Genomic DNA, 20,617 nt, shown 5'->3' with positions numbered 1-20,617 from the left:
TCCTGATCTCATTCGAGTACGTCCCTGAGTGGGCCGTACAAGGTCTACCCGTGGGTTCGGGGATGTATGCCCGATAAGCCCCCGAGTACTTTGTAGTCGAGAGAAAAGCTCCGGGTACTTGAGGGTGTTGCTTGGGCTCCTTGGTGCTTTTGTAGATGTGGCCGATCCTTCGAGTACTGGTGCTGTTGTGCGACTGGAAGGTACTCTCAGCATCTTTGTTCGAGTAACGTTTTCCTTGAGACTTTTTATATGGTAGTGCGATGACAATCGCACTCCATATGGAGTAGCCCCAGAGTCTTAGGTTGAATCGAAGAATCAGGCTGAGGGTCAATCCTGTGACTTTGCTCTAGCTTTAGTAATCTTCGAAAAAAAGAAAACTTTATCCAGCGGGTACAGTATCCGCAGCCCCCGAGCACTTAGGCGATTATTTGTAGTCGGTGAAGTGGTTAAACCTTTTGGTCAGAGTATCTGTTGGAAATTATGGTGGTAAATCTGATTTATATCTGACCGTTGCTTAATTGACACTTGGAATCCGGAGGTGATGGAGATATAATAGGGCAGGCCCAGTGGTAATTAGGGATACGCTGCTTTCTTGTTCATCTTTGAGCCACCGCCCTTTCCTCTGCCGCCACCGCTATTGTTGCTTTCTCCTTGCCCTTAAGTGAGATCTGCTACCGATCCTTCCTTCCTTCACTTATCCTAAGACTGACTGATGCGCGTCAAGAAGATAGGGAAAAAATGGAGAAAACCCAAGGGCAAGCTGCAGCCGCCAGTAAGGGGAGATCTAAATCCAAAAAAGGCAAAGAGCTCATGCTGCCGGCGCCGAAGTGTGGCACGACAAACCAGACTGCGCCGCCATCGCCTGGGATCACTTGGCAGCACTCCGTGATGAAGGAACCAACGGTCCAGGCTTTGGTTGATGCCAAGCTTCTTCAGTCAAAGATTGAACTAGAGTGGAGGCCTGCTTTTGGCAATGCATGGCAGTTTGAGGAGTACCCGAAGGAGACAGTCATGCTTGCACACTTCGTCGAGAGGGAGTTGACAGTGCCCACCTCCGACTTCTTCAGAGGTATTCTCGGGTACTACAATCTTCAGTTAGTTCACTTGAATCCCAATGGCGTGCTCCATATAGCTATCTTTGTACACTTGTGTGAAGTGTACCTGGGCGTCCCTCCTAGTCTTGAGCTTTTTAGAAAGTTGTTTCGCTGCAAGCCGCAGCCCAGTGCGACTAGGACAGAGGTTTTCGGAGGGGCTGGGTTTCAGCTGAGGAACTCGAGTGCTTATCTCGAATATGACTTGCCTGACTCTCATGGCGACTGGAAAAAAAGATGGTTTTATGTTGGGAATCATGATCCTATTTTGCCAGTGGTCACTGGTCATGCTCCTAAGCACACGGATAATTGGGTGAGCGAGCCTGAGGACACTTCTGAAATTGCTGACCTGCTGACTCAAATTGCTGAATTGAAGTCGTTGGGCTTGACTGACATCAATGTGGCTACCAGTTTTCTCAAGCGGAGGGTGCAACCTTTGCAGGAGCGAGCTCGCTCAGGCTCGGAGTAGTCGGGTTTTGATGACCCATCACGGATGTCTCCTGACCACATATCTGATGATGATGTGGAGGCGTTGCTGGGGAAGTTTTTTAGGAACTATTAGGGGGTACCAGTGATTCCGTCAGTTCTTCGTCAGTTTGATAGTTGGTATGGGCCAACAGAGGTATGTGTTTATGCTTGACTTGTATATTTTGAGGTATGGCAATACCTCCGAGTAACAATTGTTTGTTTGCAGTCCCGGGTCCTTTTTGGCTTCTTGCCGCAGCTTGAGGAAGGGGAGATTGCCGTGGCTAATACTGATGATGAACCTTCTCCTCTTGCTAAGAAACGGTGAGTAATTTGAAAGAAAGCTGTTGTGCAGCCTATTTCGTCATCAAGTTTGACCCCTAAGGGGTCGCAGAGTACCAAGGTACGTAGTCGTTGTATAAGGTAATTTTTGGAAAATTGTCTTTAAGCAATGCTGATGATTTGAGCCGAATGGGAAGGCCGACGACTCGACTATGGGTGGTGACGAGGCTACTTCTGGTGAGGTAGTTGCGATTGCTAAGGATGCCATTGTTTGTGTCGCGGCTGTTGAAGAGTTGCCGGTGGGGGTGCCGCTCATAAACTCGGGAACAACAGCCTCCGAGTCTGCAGCTCTGGCACCGGCAGTTCCCGAGTTGGCAGCCCCAAGCAGGTTACCGGGGGTGCATCTTCTGAGGTGACTAATGTCGCGAAGTCACCGGTGGTTGCTGCTGAAGCCTTGTTGTCCGATATTATCGCTAGTGGTGAGTATTCTGATTATTTGGTAGTCTGAAACTTCGCAGTCTCATCCTTGATTTTTTCAGGACTTGGCGAGAAAGTAAAGGTCGTACCTCTGACGGCCCCTGTGGTGCCGAGTACTCAACCGGCAGTTGCTGAGAAGAAACGTGTGCGATTGCCACCATGATCATCTCGGTGAACTTTTGTGTAGTCTTCTGGTATCGAAACCGAAGCCGGAGCGACACCAAACAAATCCTGAATTAATTAGTACTAGCAAATGTGCCCGTGCTGTTGCAACGGGAACAGATAAATCCTTATACATCGGAATTGTATTAAAAATAAGAAAAAATCATTTATTGTGTAAATATAATTGTACAGTCTGTTTACTGAATTTACAACTTCCATGTAAAATGACCTAACACAATAGCACTATGTATTGTATGCTTTGAATTTTACATGAAGTAAAACGGGTTCGTGTAACTAAATTTCAGAGCTGACATTTGAGTAGGCTTTTCTGATGTGATGCGGCTTTTCAGATGCTAGAAAATTAACATATAGTACATTATTACTCTGCTACTTCAATATCACCAACGAAACATGGTTCAAGAACTTATAAATTAACAAAGTATCATTTGATTTTATATTCATGAGATGATCAGTTGACATTGCGTCATATATTCATAGTTTTGCCATATATTCCCAGTCACCATTAACACAGAGATTTATAGTTGACCACCTGTTTAATTCAGTTGCAAAAAGTAAGTCTGAGCCGTAAAGTAACAGGTTTAGATTGTATATCACAATTGAGGTCGACGTAGGCCGACGCTCCATCCATGAAGCCTTGATGCTAACATTGCACCACCGTACTATCCAATGTAAATATGAGTACACAGAGATATTTTTGCGACCCCTACTGCAGCACTAGCTTCACCAACCCCTCCTCCACCACGGGATGTGCCCTCGAAGGTCCTGGTTGCTGTCTCGAACAGGCCAGGCGCTCTTTCCATTCCTGCAACAAAGGTGTTCGTTGGAATGTCAAAACTGCAAGAGGAGCAGTCTGCTCTGTCAAACAATGTGAGTATACCAGCTATTTCAGTACATGATGCAGTATGCTGCTTCCTGGTAATTGCATCAAGGCAGTGTGAGATTTCCTCAGCACCAAGGACAAGCATTTTCGCCTCTGCAGTATACCCATCAGTCCAGTTTTGGGGTGTCAAAATGCTCACCAAACAATTACAGAGGAGCATTCCCTTTCGTTCACTTTCAGAATGTGATCAGACAGAGTTATCTATTGGGCTATTTGTCTACAGGGATGCTCTGTTTCCATGGGTTAGTGGCAAGTGCTCAGTGGCAGTTAGAGGGCATGATCTTTTACTTGCACCAGGTTTTGCACTTTGGGATCCTGGAGGTTCTTCTCTGCAATTAGTATGGTCTGTACAATGGTATTTTGGAGCAGCTTGGAGTTCTTACTTGGCAAAGCAGTTGGCAAGTGGTTTGGGACAGCAGAATGTTGTTCAAGTTCAATTTGTTGGCAAGGGTGTTACTCCTCATTCAGATTTCATGGAGATTGCATCTATCAAGGAGGACTGGGCCATAGTCGTGCATTCTGTTGTTGCACTAATGGACTGCACAGGCACCAGTGAAGCTGACAAAAATGCTATTATGAGCTTTTGTATTCACATTCCATGGCCACCAGATCCATAAGAGACTATAGTTGGTATAACAACATATCCTACTTTTGCACTGACGGATTGCAAATGCACAAGTGAAGGTGATGAAGGGGCTATTCAGAGCTTCTTGACTCACACAACATTGCAACCCTTGTTTCAGTCAAGAAGTTTTTCTGCGATTTTGTTTCAATCAATTATTAGAACTGGCTACAAACTATTCTTCAAGCTGGGCACTCTTGAGGTTCTCGTCGTACTAGTCAAGGCATTTCCTGTGATTTTGAGGGAAACATGGACAACAACCCAGGAAATATTTCAGCATCTATGGTTTGTTGTTGAGGCCAGAACAAGTTTTGTTACATCTATCTTGATTCCTTGGCCCCCACCTGAAAGCCAAGGGTATTACAGCTGTGTGTTCATTATCTGCTTACTTGGCCAGTGCATATGCTTCTGGGAATGAGGCGCTGTTTCTGCTATCATTGGCATATTAAAGAGCAGAAGTGGACGTGCTGGAAGGATCAGTTGGGGCCTCCTTGGTCATCACCTCTGAAATTAGAGTTCACAAGTACAATCTTCGGATGGACATTCAGTGTTTTGTCACAGTTCTGGGTGCCATGGACTCGACATTTTTGGGTATTCAAATATTCTTGCAGTTGGCTGGGTAATCACTCTTATGAGATTAAGGAAGAGGTTCAAGTGGCTCGAAACCAATGGTGTCAGCTATCACTTGCTGTACAACAGCAATATTTTGAGCACTTGACTTCAGTGGGCACACATGATTTCAGCCTGGGAAGTGTTCACTAAACATTACCCATCAGCAGAGACCAGTAGAGGAACTGAAGCTCACATGCATCCAATTCAGCGCAGTAGTGCTCCATACTTGCAACAACAGTTGTTCAGGGGATCCTGGAAGTTTCAAGAGTGGCTTGAGGGCAAGCCGCATTTTAAGCGGGGGAGAATGTCAGGGACTGGGCTACCAGATGGGCTTCCAAGCTGGGCCGCGGGATGGGCTTCCAAGTAGCAATCGCTGGGACAGGTGCAGGGGAATAAAGTCTAGAGCGGCTCCGGGGACCGGATGGACCAGAACCTGAAACGGCTTCGTCTTCCTCCTGTCTATAGTTGTCCATTTGGCCCGCCGCACGGCATTTTGGCCCGGCCCAAGGCCACCGTGCCTGGGCCCTTGCCTCAGCCCGTGGGCGGCACAGCCTATTTAGCCCGTGGGCCGGAAACGGCCGGCCCGGCCTGTTTAGGTCCGTTCGGCCCGTCTCCGTGTCATATAAAATCCAGCCGCTCGCCCGGTCCTACAAAACCCTATCAACCCGACCGCCGCCTCCCGGCTTGGCGGCTCCCCCGCTCCCTCGCGTGTCGCGGTCCGGCGGTCGCCGTCGCCCATCCGCGGTCCGCCTCCCTCGGCGCTCCGCCCTCCGCGCCTCCGCCTGCCCCCGGCGGCCTCCGCGCCTCCCCCTGCCCTCGGCTGGCCGGCCGGCGCGACGCCGCCTCCCCCTGCCCCCTGCGGCCTGGCTAGAATCAAACGCCCCCTTAGTGCGGCGAATAATTTATATCCGCACCGGCGTGGGCTCCTCTTCTCGAAGCCTCTGCGTGGACACCGCGCGGCGAATGTCGGGTGAAGATGAGCTCCTCGCCGGCGGGGGCGTGCCCATCCGGCCGCCGCGGCTGGAGGACGCGGGCCTCGAGGACTGCGCGCTACCGCTGGAGTCCATCGCCGAGGCCTTTTCCCTCGCCGCGGCGGCCGTCTCCTCCCGCCTCGCCCGCTTCCCCCCCTCCGACGACTCCGACGAGGAGGACGAGGAGGGCCGCGTCTTGGCACCGCGCGGAGGCAGCTGCGTGGATGATGCCGGGCCCGCCCGTGGGGCTGTCCCCGACGCCGACGCCCTTGTTGTCGGCGACGGCGGCGGCGGCGCCGATGAGGTCGTGGTCGTTGGCGGAGGGCGCGGAGGCGGATGCGAGGACGCGGTGGTGGTCGGTGGGCGCGTGGAAGAGCGGGATGGAGTCGTGGTGGTCGGGGAAGGGAGCGGGGAGAAGGAGCTGGGGAAGGAGGGTGGATGCGTCGAGGGGGTCCTAGAAGGGGTCAGTGAATCGGGGCGTGCGCACGGCGACGAAAAGGACGACGAGGAAGTGGCGGAGAAGGCGATCTTGGTGCTAGATTTTGAGTGAGCAGCTCGATTGGTAACCGCTGGTTTGAGCTTGTCGTCATAGCTTGGGCCAAGGTGTGAATTTCATTTTAGTTTTGTTCTTGTTAGAGGCAGCTAATAGTTTTTTGCTACTTGTTGTTTGTTTGACTGTAATGTAATGTATGGTTTGTAGTCTCAGATGATATCTTCTTAGACGTTTAGCCTTAGTGGCATCTGGCTTAAGAGTTAGCCTTACCGGTGATTTTGGTTGTTGTCCTGCTTGAGTTTTGCACTCATCTGGCAAGAGTAGTGTTTGAAATAGATTATGAAGGAACCACTGATCCGGCAGACTGGCATCTGTGACAAATTTGAAGAATTAAATTAAAAGAAATTTGTGCACATTGCCAATATTAAGAAGGGATTAAAGTTAACCCTGTGCCAAATATCATACTTTCTATGTCTGTAGAAAAGGAATTCCTACAATTTACTAAATAGCTGTGCCTCCTGAAACCATTTGTCACATTGCTTGTTATAGAAGGGTAAAGTGCTGGAAGAATATTTGGTAATGAACTCATGAAGAGAAGAGGGGTGTTGCTTATGAACTCAACATATACTGTTACACAAGAAGTTAACTTGTAGAATACACTGGCATTTCACTGGTAAAAACGTACACAAGATCAACTGACATTTCTTCTAGAATACACAAGAAGTTAGCAAATATCTTTACTTGTGTGGAAGTATGCATCATTTCAATCAATGAAATCAAGTTCACACTTTTTCTTGGAACAGTATATTTGAGTTCATAAGCAACATTCACCGGCAAATAGTTTTCGGATATTTTGCCCTTCTATAACAAACAATGGGACAATAGCTTAAGGAGGTAGAGTAATAATTTAGTAAATTGCAGGAATTCCTCTACTTAATATTAGTCCAGTTAGTCTTTTTTTGCTCACAGATCTAACTTACTTTATTTGACCAGAAACAAAGCAGTACATACATAATACATTGCCACATAGCAAAACAGAGTTCTTTTAATTTAGTTCTTTAGATCTGTCACAGGTTCTGGATCAGTGATTTTCTTCATTAGTCCATTTCAATAACCTCCTGTTACCACATTAGTATGCCAAAATAGAGTAGGAACATAACAACCAAGAATCATCAGTAAGGCACAAACTACTAGCAACTCTTAGGCCAGATGCCGCTATGCTAAACATTTGAGAACCTATCTCTGAGCCTAAAAACCATACATTACATCACTGTCAAGCAAACAAGCAGCAGCAAAAGATCTGACCATAGTAAGCTGACCACATTAGTATTTTATTTACTAATATGGAAATAGGAGATGAAGCAGATGAGTGGTGACAATTTTCAAATTATAAAATTGATAATTTTGCATTTCTCATCCAAACTTGTTTATATTATCTAAAAGTTTGAGTTAATTAATAATAGGAAGACCTTCCTGCATGCTCTAAGAAAAAGCTTGACTAATTATACTACTGTGATGGCCTCTTTTGCGCTAATTCTGCCAGAAGCCCAGAAAGCATGGTTATACAGATCTACTGCAGCACATACATTAGTGAACATAAATCACCATGCTGAATGAGACTTGTTATCATCAATAGTCCAATCATAGGTTAAACTAATCGGTTACTATCATTATCTTAGAACATAGGGACACTGAGTTTCAATATTACTCCATGTTTAGATGCACGATGGTGGTCTGATACATTCATCAGTCGCAAGAGCCATCGCAAGCAATAACTGATTGATGTCACACCTTCGAAGCCGTTCTACCAATTACTCTGGAGTTATGGATAAGCTTCTATTTCATAAGAAGCTCCTCATTTCCTTCATCCAGTTCAAATTTCACTTGATCTCAGCAAGGCTATCAAGCTTACAAAATTGTATGACTTTGACCAAGAAGCTTAGATGCATTTCTTCTAGCAAGGAGTTGGCAAAGACGTTTGCTTGTCTGTAAGTATGCATCATTTCAGTAATTGAATCAAGTTAACTTCTTGTGTAACAGTATATGTTGAGTTCATAAGCAACACCCCTCTTCATGAGTTCATTAGCAAATATTCTTCCGGCACTTTACCCTTCTATAACAAGCAATGTGACAAATGGTTTCAGGAGGCACAGCTATTTAGTAAATTGTAGGAATTCCTCTTCTACAGACATAGAAAGTTTGATATTTGACACAGGGTTAACTTTAATCCCTTCTACAACAAAGTTCTTTTAATTTAATTCTTCAAATTTGTCACAGACGCCAGCCTGCCGGATCAGTGGTTCCTTTATAATCTATTTCAATCACTACTCTTGCCAGATGAGTGCAAAACTCAAGCAGGACAACAACAACCAAAATCACGGGAGCCTGAAAATGTGTGCAAAAGAAAGACAGCATGTACAAGGATTGCATGGAGACATGCTCGCAGTCTGGTGACCGTGAACTGTCGGAGGACTTGTCTATTTCATTGAGCAGGTTTATTTTAAACCTGTTCTATTGATTGATGATATGAGATGCAGTGATATGCCAATTCAAAATACAGTAGAAAGCCTATTATTTGTCTACCTGTCATTGCACTTCTGATTAGTTAACTTTGATCTGCAATTATGCAATGCAGGGGAAGAAAGAATGCTTTGCTTCTTGCCTCTTCATTTGCTATGACTTGATACGACCAGATATTGCCCTTGAGCTTGCATGGATGAACAACATGATAGACTTTGCTTTCCCATATCTGTTGCAGGTACCTTATTTCGGTCCATATCTGCACTGACACTTATTTATGCACAGTTCATTTTATAATAACATCCCTGCCGTCCATGCAGTTCATTCGCGAATACAGCAGCAAGGTTGATGATTTAGTTAAGGACAAAATTGAGTCGCAAAATGAGGAAAGAGCGAAAGAGAGAGGAGAAAGATCTTGTTGCTCAGCAGGTAAAGTAAAAGTGCATTCGCCTCTTTGTTTCTGTAATCAGTCACTAGTGCTGAGGCATTTGGCATGATTAGTCGCATTCTGTTGTGCAGAACATGTACGCACAGCTGCTTCCTCTCGCTTTGCCCGCTCCGCCGATGCCAGGCATGGGCGGTCCTCCACCTCCGATGGGTGGAATGGGCATGCCTCCGATGGGCCCTGGTCCGATGCCAGCATTTGGGATGCCACCAATGGGAAGCTACTAGGTTGGTTTTGCAGAGCGCTTAGATGATGATTCGGATTTTTCCAGTGTAAGCAGAAGTTGAACTATGGGGTTGTAGATGATCACAGTTTGGAATTAATATTCTTTATGGTACCAGGAAATTTTGGCGAGTGAAATCTCTCGTTTGAGAAATGCTACCTGTTGTTATAATCGGGTTCCCTTTGATCCTGTTACCTCTGAAGTGTACATGTGACTTTTGTTACCATGTTACCTCTGAAGTGTGCCTATACGACGTTTGTTAGACGTTTGTTATACTCTTACCTCTGAAGAGTAGCTATGTGACTTTTGTTTTCCTGTCACCGTTTCCATGGCTTTGGACTCCTCTCGGGTGCTAACCATGGCATGCGAGAACAAACTCCTGTGCATACAGCTTAGAGATTTCGATTCAGGGTAAACTAACTGAAGAAGAATCTGGTTGCTTCCCTGATGTTTTGACATATACTGCTATAATTAAAGCATATAGCGATGATGGTAAGATTCTCTTATGATCAGGAAATGTTTCAATAATTTTAAGTTTTCAACTAATCATGTGTCTATATGGATCGTAAAAATTCGCAGCCAAACAGGGGTCCATCACCGCCCCGTCTTGCCGCCGTCTCGACCGCCACGACTGCTCGCTTCCTTGCCACCCCGGAGCTGCTTCTTCTAGGTTCGCCGGATACAGGTAACCTGAACCCTCGAAACCCCGAACCCTAAAAAGTTCACCGGAGGTGGAGAAGAAGGGGAAAAGGTGGAATAGAAAAAATTCGAATGTGGGAGAGATGATTTTAACTCGAGTGTAGTATAGCAATACGCAAAAAATATTGACAAGTGAGCAATATTTTATTGTGTCTTCAACGTAGCATAGATGTATGTCAAAATACCGTATGATATGCGTACGATGGTCGCTCTTATATCTCCAAATTACCAAATAGTTAACTGAAGAAAAATCTGTGAAAAAAACCTAAACATTCTATTCCATCTTCATTCTATTCCCTCCCCTCCTCTCCCCCTCCCCGGCGGCGACGAAAGAGCGCGTGCCCCTTCCTTCCCGTCTCCCCGGCCCTTTCGCCGCCCCCCATCGAGTGCCGTCCGCGCCTAGTTCCGCCGGCGCGGAACGCGCCGCCTGCTCGCCCCACCGCGAAGGGGTTCGTCTCGTCCTACTCCTCGGCGCTCGTGAACGGGCGCGGGGAGGGGATCCGTCCGGGCTTGGATCAGCTTCTTCCCCACCTGGTAAGGAAACCCTAGCCACCTTGCTTGGTTGCTTGGGCGGATTGCGTGCGCCCTGTTCCGCAGGATCTTCCCTGTGCTGCGCGACCCGTGAGGGATCAATCCGAGAGTTTTCCTGCTCCAGTTCGCACAATTCGTTGCGAATTCCTTTTCTGCGAGGAGGGGGTACGGTTAGAAGCTGTCAAAGTTTGCGAATAAGTTGAATTTTGCTGTGGGGGTTCAGTTCGATCCCCACGGCTACACGTGCCAGCCCCATGTTTGGGAGGAGGTCGGGTCTAAAGCTGCCTGCTTTTTCTCTGCCGTGCTGGAGGTTACAAATTTATCTGATAGACTTGCTCTATGGGCTCGGATGTTACTAGTAGTTAGGTGCATTTTAGGAAGGCTGAAAGGATAAAGTTATACTTCACCGCAAAATATGCACCAATAAATTCTAGTTCTTCAGTGTAGCGTGCACAATTGTCCATACCTGTTGATCTGTTTTGTAGAAAATTACCTATTAATTCATCCACCTGGCATCCACCCATTCATTGGTTGATTAAAACTATTGTTTCACACCCATGTTTGGGAGGAGGTTGGGCAAAGCTGCGGGCTTGTTCACAAATTGTTCTTGTGCTGCAGCATTATCTGATATCTATGGACTTGCTCTGTGGATTAACTGGATCCCATGTATTTTTGGATCATTTATTCATTTGTAAAGCCATATTTGTGGTGTTTACATTAGTACATAGCCAACACAGCTTACACTGAGCAATATCCTTGCCTTACATGCTCCAGATGCATGCATCAACTTTGCCGCTCGCGACCCCGACCAGATCGGGCTTCGACCTTCCACCTCATCCGCTGTTTCGTTCTACGTTTTTTCCCTCTTGAAAGACCCCTCTGCGTTACTAGCTGATCGAGGAACGGTAGATTTTTGCCTGCCTAGACCTGATAATGGGTGGCCTCATGGATCAAACCTGTGATTTGGTGGCTGCTGATGGGATTTTTGTATTTGTTATAGCAATTCCCGGGGTTTGATTTCCTCGGCTCCTGTTTACTTCGGTGGAAATGATTTGTGAAACTTGCTCCTATATGTTTCTCGGTGAAAACACATACGGATCTTGTGCTGGATAGATTTTTTATTCGTGGCTCCTTTCCATTGCAGGATGAGTGAAGAGGATAAGACTGCTGCTGCTGCTGCTGAGCAGCCGAAGCGAGCCCCTAAGCTCAATGAAAGGATCCTCTCTTCTCTGTCCAGGAGATCAGTAGCTGCTCATCCATGGCATGATCTTGAGATCGGTGCGCGGCTTAACTATCCTTTTCAAGCGTTCCTAGCGCCTTGATCAAGCAAGCATATGCTAAATGAATCCTAGCGTTCCGATTCCCTTGACCTATAGCACATGATATCATTGCCGAATACGGGTTCGGCGACAATTTTCACGTCTTCGGTCCATCCCCCATGTTTTCGACCCCGGTAGATGGTGTGGCCATTTTCAGCCTACCATGACCTATGCACACGTTTTCATGGCCGAAAACGGGTCTGGAGGTCATTTTCACGTCTTCGGTCCATCCCCCACGTTTTCGAACTCAGTGGCCGGTGTGGACATTTTTGGGCTTCAGTGACCTATAACACACGTTTTCATGGCCGAAAACGGGTCTAGAGGCCATTTTCACATCTTCAGACCATCCCCCAGATTTCAACCACGGTGGACGGTGTGGCCACCTTCGGTCCATCCCCCACGTTTTGTACCCTAGTGGTTGCTGTTGCTGTTTTCCGGCTCCGTGACCTATAGCACATGATATCATGGCCGAAAACGGGTCCACAGACCATTTTCACGTCTTCGTTCTATTCCCCAGGTTTTCGACCCCGATAGACGGTGTGACTATTTTCGGGCTACCGTGACCTATAACACACGTTTTCTAGCCGAAAACGGGTCTGGAGGTCATTTTCACGTCTTCGGTTCATTTTGTACGTTTTCGACCCAGGAGGTCCGTGTGGCTGTTATCCCACTCCCGTGACCTATAGCACATGTTTTCATGGCCGAAAACGGGTTCGGAGGCCATTTTCACGTCGTTGGTCCATTCCCCATGTTTTCCACCCCGGCGGTTGGTGCGACCCTTTTTGGGCTCCCGTGACCTATAGCACACGTTTTCAGGGCCGAACATGATTTTGGAGGTCATTTTCACATCTTCGGTCCATCCCCACGTTTTCAAACCCGGTGGCTGGTGTAGCCATTTTCGGAGTCCCATGACCTATACCTCAAGTTTTCATGGCCCAAAATGGGTCATGAGGCCATTTACACGTCTTTGGCCCATCCACCATGTTTTCGACCCCGGTGGTTGGTCTATCTGTTTTCATGCTGCCATGACCTAGCACATGTTTTCATGGCCGAAAACGGGTCCGGAGGCAATTTTCACGTCTTCGGTCCATCCTACACGTTTTCAACCTCGGTGGCTGGTGTGGCTGTCTTAGGCCTCCCGTGACCTATAGTACACGTTTTCATGGCCGAAAACGGATCTGCAAGCCGTGAAAATGGCGTCTGGACCAGTTTTCGTGCTATTGTGACCTATAGTACACGTTTCCATGGCCGAAAATGGGTCCGAAGGCTATTCTCATGTGTTCGGTCCATCCCCCGCATTTTCGACCCCGGTGGTCGGTGTTTTCATTTTCTGGCTCCCGTGCCCTATAGCACACATTTTCAAGGCCAAAAATGGGTCCAGACACCATTTTCACGTCTTCAGTACATCCTCGACGTTTTCGACCCCACTGGCCGGTGTGTCCGTTTTCGGGATCCTGTGACCACACATTTTCATGGTCGAACACAGTTTGGGAGGCCATTATCATGTCCTCATGTTTACAACCCCGGTGCTATGTGTTGCCATTTTCGGGCACTCGTGACCTATAGCACATGTTTTCATGGCCGAAAACGGGTCCAGAGGCCTTCTTCACATCTTCAGTCCATCCCCCACATTTCAACCACAGGGGACGGTGTGGCCATCTTCGGGCTCCTGTGACCTATAGCACACATTTTCGTAGCCAAAAACAGGTCCGGAGGTCATTTTCACGTCTTCGATCCATCCCCCACGTTTTCAACCCCAGTGGCCGGTGTGTTCATTTTCTGCCTCCCGTGACCTACAGCACACGTTTTCATGGCCGAAAACGGGTCCGGAGGTCTTTTTCTCGTCTTCGGTCCATCCCCACATTTTTTAACACGTGGCCGGTGTGGCCGTTTTTGAGCTCCCGTGACCTATAGCACACGTTTTCAAGGCTTAAAACGGGTCTGGAGGCTATTTTCACGTCTTCGGTCCATCCCCCACATTTTCGAACCCGGTGACCGGTCTGGCTCTTTTTGAGCTCCTGTGACCGCAAACCTTTTCATGGCCGAAAATGGGTCAGGAGGCCATTTTCACGTCTCCAGCCCATCCCCCAAGTTTTTGACCCTGGTGGCCGGTGTTTCTGTTTTCGGGCTCCCGTGACCTATAGGACACGTTTTCATAGCCAAAAATGGGTTAGGAGGCCATTTTCACGTCTTCGGTCCATCCCCCATGTTTTCAAACTCGGTGGCCGGTGTGTCCGTTTTCTGGCTCCCGTGACCTATAACACACATTTTCATGGCGAAAACGGGTCCGGAGGCTATTTTCTCGTCTTTGATCCATCCAAACATTTTTGAACACGGTGGCCGGTGTGGCCGCTTTAGAGCTCCCGTGACCTATATCGCACGTTTTCATGGCTGAACATAGGTCTGGACGCCATTTTCATGTCTTCAGTCCATCCCCCACGATTTCGACCCAGGTGGCCGGTGTGGCCGTTTTTCGGCTCCTATGACCTATAGTACACGTTTTCATAGCTGAAAATGGGTCCGGAGACCATTTTCACGTCTTTAGTCCCTCCCCTACGTTTTCGACCCCGGTGGTCGGTGCGGCCATATTCCGGCTCCCGTGCCCTATAGCACACGTTTTCAAGGCCGAAAATGGGTCCGAACGTCATTTTCACGTCTTCGGTACACCCCCATATTTTCGAACCCGGTGGCCGGTGTGGCCGTTTTCTAGCACTCGTGACCTATAGCACATGTTTTCATGGCCAAAAACGGTTTCAGAGGCCATTTTCATGTCTTCGGTCCATCCCCCACGTTTCAACCGTGGTGGCAGGTGTGGACATTTTCGGGCACTCATGACCTATTGCACATGTTTTCATGGCCAAAAACGGTTTCGGAGGCCATTTTCTTGTCTTCGGTCCATCCCCCATGTTTCGACCGCAGTGGCCGGTGTGGACATTTTCAGGCTCCCGTGACCTATAGCACATGTTTATATGACCGAAAACAAGTTCCGGTGGCCATTTTCATGTCTTCAGTCCATCCCCCACATTTCAACCCCGGTGGTCCGTGTGGCCGTTTTCTGGCTACGGTGATGTATAGCACATGATTTCACAGCAGAAAACAGGTCCGGAGGCCATTTTCATGTCTTCGGTCTATCCCCCATGTTTTCGACCCCAGTGGCCGGTGTGGCCGTTTTCGGGCTACCGTGACCAATAGCACACGTTTTCATGGCCGAAAACGAGTATGGAGGCCATTTTCATGTCTTCAGTCCATCCCTCACGTTTTCAAATCTGGTGGCCGGTGTGGCCGTTTTCAAGCTCCCGTGACCTATACCACACGTTTTCATGGCCGAAAATGGGTCTGGAGGCCATTTTCACGTCTTCGATCCATCCCCCACGTTTTTGACCCCGGTGGCCGGTGTGTCCTTTTTTGAGCTCCCGTGACCTATGGCACACGTTTTCAAGGCCAAAAACGGGTCCGGAGGTCATTTTCACGTCTTCGGGTCATCCCCAAGTTTTTGAACCCGGTGGCCCGTGTGGCCGTTTTCGAGCTCCCGTGACCTATATCACACGTTTTCGTGGCTGAAAATGGGTCCGGACGCCATTTTTCACGTTTTCAGTCCATCCTGCACGTTTTCGACCTCGGTAGTCGGTGTGGCTGTTTTCCTACTCCTGTGACCTATAGCCCACATTTTCATGGCCGAGAATGGGTGCGGACGCCATTTTCACGTCTTCTGTCCAACCCTCACATTTTCGACCCCCGTGGCTGGTGTGTCAGTTTTCGGGCTCTCGTGAGCTATAGTACATGTTTTCATGGCCAACAATGGGTCTAGAGGCCATTTTCAAGTCTTCGGTCCATTCCCCACGTTTCAACCGCGGTGGTCGGTGTGGCCGTTTTCGGGCTCCCGTGACCTATAGCACAAGTTTTCTTGGACGAAAACGGGTCTGGAGGTCATTTTCATATTTTCAGTCCATCTCCCACATTTCAACCCCAGTGGCCGGTGCGGCCATATTCGGGCTCCCGTGACCTACAGTACATGTTTTCATGGCTGAAAACAGGTGCGGAGGCCATTTTCACGTCTTCAGTCTGTCCCCACGTTTTTTTTATCCTGGTGGCCGGTGTGACCGTTTTTGAGCTCCCGTGACCTATACCACACGTTTTCAAGGCCAAAAACGGGTCCGGAGGCCATTTCCACGACTTCGGTCCATCCCCCACGTTTCAACCGCGGTGGCCGGTGTGGACAGTTTCGGGCTCCCATGAGCACATGTTTTCATTGCCGAAAACGGGTCTGGAGGCCGTTTTCACATCTTCAGTCCATCCCCTACATTTCAACCCCGGTTGCTAGTGTGGCCATCTTCGGGCTCCCATGACCTATATTACATGTTTTGATGGTCGAAAATGGGTCCGAAGGCCATTTTCACGTATTTAGTCCCTCCCCTACATTTCAACCCCGGTTGCCGGTGTGGCCATCTTCGGGCTCCCGTGACCTATAGTGCACGTTTTCATGGCTAAAAATGGGTTTGAAGGCCATTTTCACGTCTTCGGTCCATACCCCATATTTTCCACCTCGGTGGCCGGTGTGGTCGTTTTTGGGGTCCCGTGACCTATAGCACACATGTTTAGGGCCGAAAACGAGTCCGGAGGCCATTTTCACGTCTTTGGTCCATCCCTCATGTTTTTGAACCCAGTGGCCGGTGTAGCCGTTTTCGGTCTCCCATGACCTATAGCTCAAGTTTTCATCGCCGAAATGGGTCATGAGGCCATTTCCACGTCTTCCATCCATCCCCCATGTTTTCAACCCCGGTGGTCGGTGTTTCCGTTTTGAGGCTCCTTTGACCTATCGCACACGTTTTCATAGTCGAAAACGGGTCCGGATGCCATTTTCACATCTTTGGTTTATTCTCCTCATTTTTTAACCCTGTGGCTGGTGGGGTTGTTTTCGAGCTCCTGTGACCTATATCACACATTTTCATGGCTCAAAACGGGTCCAGATGCCATTTTGACGTCTTCGGTTTATCCCTACGTTTTCGACCTAGTTGCCGGTGTGTCCGTTTTCGGGCTCCCGGGACCAAACTTTTTCATGGCCAAAAATGGTTTCGAAGGCCATTTTCACATCTTCGGTCCATCCCCCACGTTTTCAACCCCAGTGCGAGGTCTAGCCATTTTCGGGCACTCGTGACCTATAGCACACGTTTTCATGGCTGAAAACAGGTCCACAGCCATTTTCACGTCTTCGGTCCATCCCCTACGTTTCAACTGATGTGGCCGGTGTAGACATTTTGGGGCTGCCGTGACCTATAGCACACGTTTTCATGGTCAAAATCGGGTCCAGAGGCCATTTTCACGTCTTCAGTCCATCCTCCACATTTCAACCACAGGGGACGGTGTGGCCATCTTCGGGCTCCTGTGACCTATAGCACACGTTTTCATGGTCAAAAATGGATCCAGAGGCCATTTGCACGACTTCGGTCCATCCCCCACGGTTTCAACCCCGGTGGTCGGTGTGTTCGTTTTCTACCTCCCGTGACCTATAGCACACATTTTCATGGTCGAAAACGGATCCGGAGGCCTTTTTCTAGTCTTCGGTCCATCCCCATGTTTTTTAACATGGTGCCCGGTGTGGCCGTTTTTGAGCTCCCGTGACCTATAGCACGTTTTCATGGCTGAAAACAGGTCTGGAGCCATTTTCAGTTCTCGGTCCATCCCCCCACATTTTCGAACTCGACGGCCGGTGTGGCCGTTTTCATGCTCCCGTGACCTATGGCACACGTTTTCATGGCCGAAAATGGGTCAGGATGCCATTTTCACGTCTTCGGTCCATCCCCCATGATTTTGATCCCGGTGGCCGATGTGTCCGTTTTCGGGCTCCCGTGACCTATAGGACATATTTTCATGGCCTAAAATGGGTCAGGAGGCCATTTCCACGTCTTCGGTCCATCCCCCATATTTTCGACCCCGGTGGCCGGTGTATCCGTTTTCGGGCTCCCGTGACCTATAGCACACGTTTTCATGGCTGAAAATGGGTTCGCAAGCCATTTTCTCGTCTTTGGTCCATCCCCACGTTTTTTAACACGGTGGCCGGTGTGGCCGTTTTTGAGCTCCCATGACCTATATCGCATGTTTTCATGGCCGAGCGTAGGTCCGGATGCCATTTTTCACATCTTCAGTCCAGCCCCCACGATTTCGACCGAAATGGCCGGTGTATTCGTTTTCCTACTGTCGTGACCTATAGCACACGTTTTCATGGCCGAAACTGGGTCCGGAGGCAATTTTCACGTCTTCAGTCCATCCCGCATGTTTTCAACCCCTAAGGCTGGTGTGGCCGTCTTCGGCCTCCCGTGACCTATAGTACATGTTTTCATGGCTGAAAACAGATCTGCAAGCCATGAAAATGGCGTCTGGACCAGTTTTCCGGCTCCCGTGCCCTATAGCACACGTTTTCAAGGCCAAAAACGGGTCCGGACACCATTTTCACGTCTTGGTACATCCCCTAGGTTTTCGATCCCGGTGGCCGGTGCGTCCGTTTTCGGGCTCCCGTGACCTATAGCACACGTTTTCATGGCCGAAAACATGTTCCGGATGCCATTTTCATGTCTTCACTCCATCCCCCACATTTCAACCCTAGTGGTTGGTGTGGCTGTTTTTTTGGCTACCGTGATGTATAGCACATGATTTCACGGCAAAAAACGGGTTCGGAGGTCATTTTCATGTCTTCGGTCCATTCCTCATGTTTTCGACCCCAGTGGCTGGTGCGGCCATTTTCGGGCTACCGTGCATACATTTTCATGGCCGAAAACGAGTCTGGAGGCCATTTTCACGTCTTCGGTCCATCCATCACGTTTTCAAACCCGGTGGCCGGTGTTGCTGTTTTCGAGCTCCCGTGACCTATTTCACACGTTTTCATGGCCGAAAATGGGTCCGGAGGCCATTTTCACGTCTTCGATCCATGCCCCACGTTTTTGGCCCTGGTGGCCGGTGTGTCCTTTTTCGACCTCCCGTGACCTATGGCACACGTTTTCAAGGCCGAAAACAGGTCCGGAGGACATTTTCACGTTTCGGTCCATCCCCCACGTTTTTAAACCTAGTGGCCCGTGTGGCCGTTTTCGAGCTCCCGTGACCTATATCACTCGTTTTCATGGCCGAAAATGGGTCCGGACGCCATTTTCAAATTCTCGGTCCATCCTGCAAGTTTTCAACCCCGGTGGTCGGTGTGGCTGTTTTCCTACTCCCGTGACCTATAGCACACGTTTTCATGGCCGAGAATGGGTCCGGACGCCATTTTCACGTCTTCGGTCCAACCCCAACATTTTCGACCCCGGTGGCTGGTGTGTCAGTTTTTGGGCTCTCGTGAGCTATAGTACAAGTTTTCATGGCCGACAATGGGTATGGATGCCATTTTCAAGTCTTCGGTCCATTCCCCACGTTTCAACCGTGGTGGCCGGTGTGACAATTTTCGAGCTCCCGTGACCTATAGCATAGGTTTTCTTAGCCGAAACGGGTCCAGAGGCCATTTTCATGTTTTCAGTCCATCTCCCATATTTCAACCCCGGTAGCTGGTGCGGCCATATTCAGGCTCCCATGACCTATAGTACATGTTTTCGTGGTCAAAAACGGGTCCGGAGGCTATTTTCACGTCTTCGGTCCGTCCCCACATCTTTTATCTAGGTGGCCGGTGTCGCTGTTTTTTAGCTCCCGTGACCTATACCACACGTTTTCAAGGCCAAAAATGGGTTCGGAGGATATTTCCATGACTTCGGTCCATCTCCCATGTTTCAACCGCGGTGGCCGGTGTGGACATTTTTGGGCTCCCGTGAGCACACGTTTTCATTGCCGAAAACGGGTCCGGAGCCTGTTTTCACATCTTCAGTCCATCCCCTACATTTCAACCCCGGTGGCTACTGTGGCCATCTTCGGGCTCCCGTGACCTATAGTACACGTTTTCATGGCCGAAAATAGGTCCGGAGGCCATTTTCACGTCTATAGTCCCTCCCCTACATTTCAACCCCGGTGGCCGCTGTGGCCATCTTCGGGCTCCCGTAACCTTTAGTACACGTTTTCATGACCAAAAATGGGTCTAGAGGCCATTTTCACGTCTTCGGTCCATTCTTCATATTTTCCACCCTGGTGGCTGGTGTCGCCGTCTTTTTCCTCCCGTGACCTATAGTACACGTTTTCATGGCTGAAAACGGATCTACAAGCCATGAAAATAGCGTCTAGACCCGTTTTCGTGCTCCTGTGACCTATAGTACACGTTTCCATGGTCGAAAATGGGACTGAAGGCCATTTTCACGTCTTCGGTCCATCCCCACGTTTTTTTAACACGGTGGCCAATTTGGCTGTTTTCGAGCTCCCTATGACCTATAGCACACATTTTCGTGGTCGAGAATGGGTCCGGACGCTATTTTCACGTCTTCGGTCAATCCCCCACGTTTTCGACCCCGGTGGCCGGTGTGTCAATTTTCTAGCTCTGTGAGTTATAGTACATGTTTTCATGGCCGACAACAGGTCTGAAGTCCATTTTCATGTCTTCGGTCCGTTCCCCACGTTTCAACCGCAGTGGCTGGTGTGGCCATTTCCGGGCTCCCGTGACCTATAGCACACGTTTTCTTGCCCGAAAACGGGTCCGAATGCCATTTTCACGTCTTGGGTACATCCCCCATGTTTTTGACCCCGGTGGCCAGTGTATCCGTTTTCGGGCTCCCGTGACCTATAGCACACGTTTTCATGGCCGAAAACGGTTTTGGAGGCCATTTTCACGTCTTCGTTCCATTCCCGACGTTTTCAAACCCAGTGGCTGGTGTGGCCGTTTTCGGGCACTCGTGACCTAT

At 48.8% G+C, this 20,617-nt stretch overlaps 1 protein-coding gene, 1 long non-coding RNA gene and 1 other non-coding gene across 3 annotated transcripts; all 3 read left to right on the top strand.

The window, feature by feature from the left end:
* The first annotated feature begins 5,264 nt into the window (after nucleotides 1-5,264).
* LOC140220037 (uncharacterized) lies at nucleotides 5,265-8,004 on the top strand. The gene is made up of 2 exons (XM_072295477.1): nucleotides 5,265-6,186; nucleotides 7,796-8,004. Exon 1 carries the CDS (start codon nucleotides 5,576-5,578, stop codon nucleotides 6,131-6,133), a length of 558 nt encoding a protein of 185 aa, XP_072151578.1. The 5' UTR covers nucleotides 5,265-5,575; the 3' UTR covers nucleotides 6,134-6,186; nucleotides 7,796-8,004.
* Nucleotides 8,005-8,488: 484 nt separating this feature from the next.
* LOC117833162 (clathrin heavy chain 1) lies at nucleotides 8,489-9,458 on the top strand. The gene is made up of 4 exons (XR_011898890.1): nucleotides 8,489-8,569; nucleotides 8,712-8,834; nucleotides 8,917-9,025; nucleotides 9,116-9,458. It is a non-coding gene; the product is annotated as a clathrin heavy chain 1 (transcript).
* A 790-nt stretch (nucleotides 9,459-10,248) lies between these two features.
* On the top strand, nucleotides 10,249-11,913 carry LOC117833163 (uncharacterized). Its single transcript, XR_004635367.2, has 2 exons — nucleotides 10,249-10,497; nucleotides 11,639-11,913. It is a non-coding gene; the product is annotated as an uncharacterized lncRNA (long non-coding RNA).
* Nucleotides 11,914-20,617: the final 8,704 nt, after the last annotated feature.

The sequence above is a fragment of the Setaria viridis genome, chromosome 8 (genome assembly GCF_005286985.2).
Source record: "Setaria viridis chromosome 8, Setaria_viridis_v4.0, whole genome shotgun sequence".
Taxonomy (NCBI): Eukaryota; Viridiplantae; Streptophyta; class Magnoliopsida; order Poales; family Poaceae; genus Setaria; species Setaria viridis.
The sequence above is the reverse complement of the archived record's forward strand: the minus strand, read 5'-3'. Positions and strand labels throughout refer to the sequence as shown.

What these genes read in the sequence shown, in the direction of transcription:
- LOC140220037 (XM_072295477.1), top strand. Translation starts at nt 5,576, where the DNA reads ATGTCGGGTGAAGATGAGCTCCTCGCCGGCGGGGGCGTGCCCATCCGG.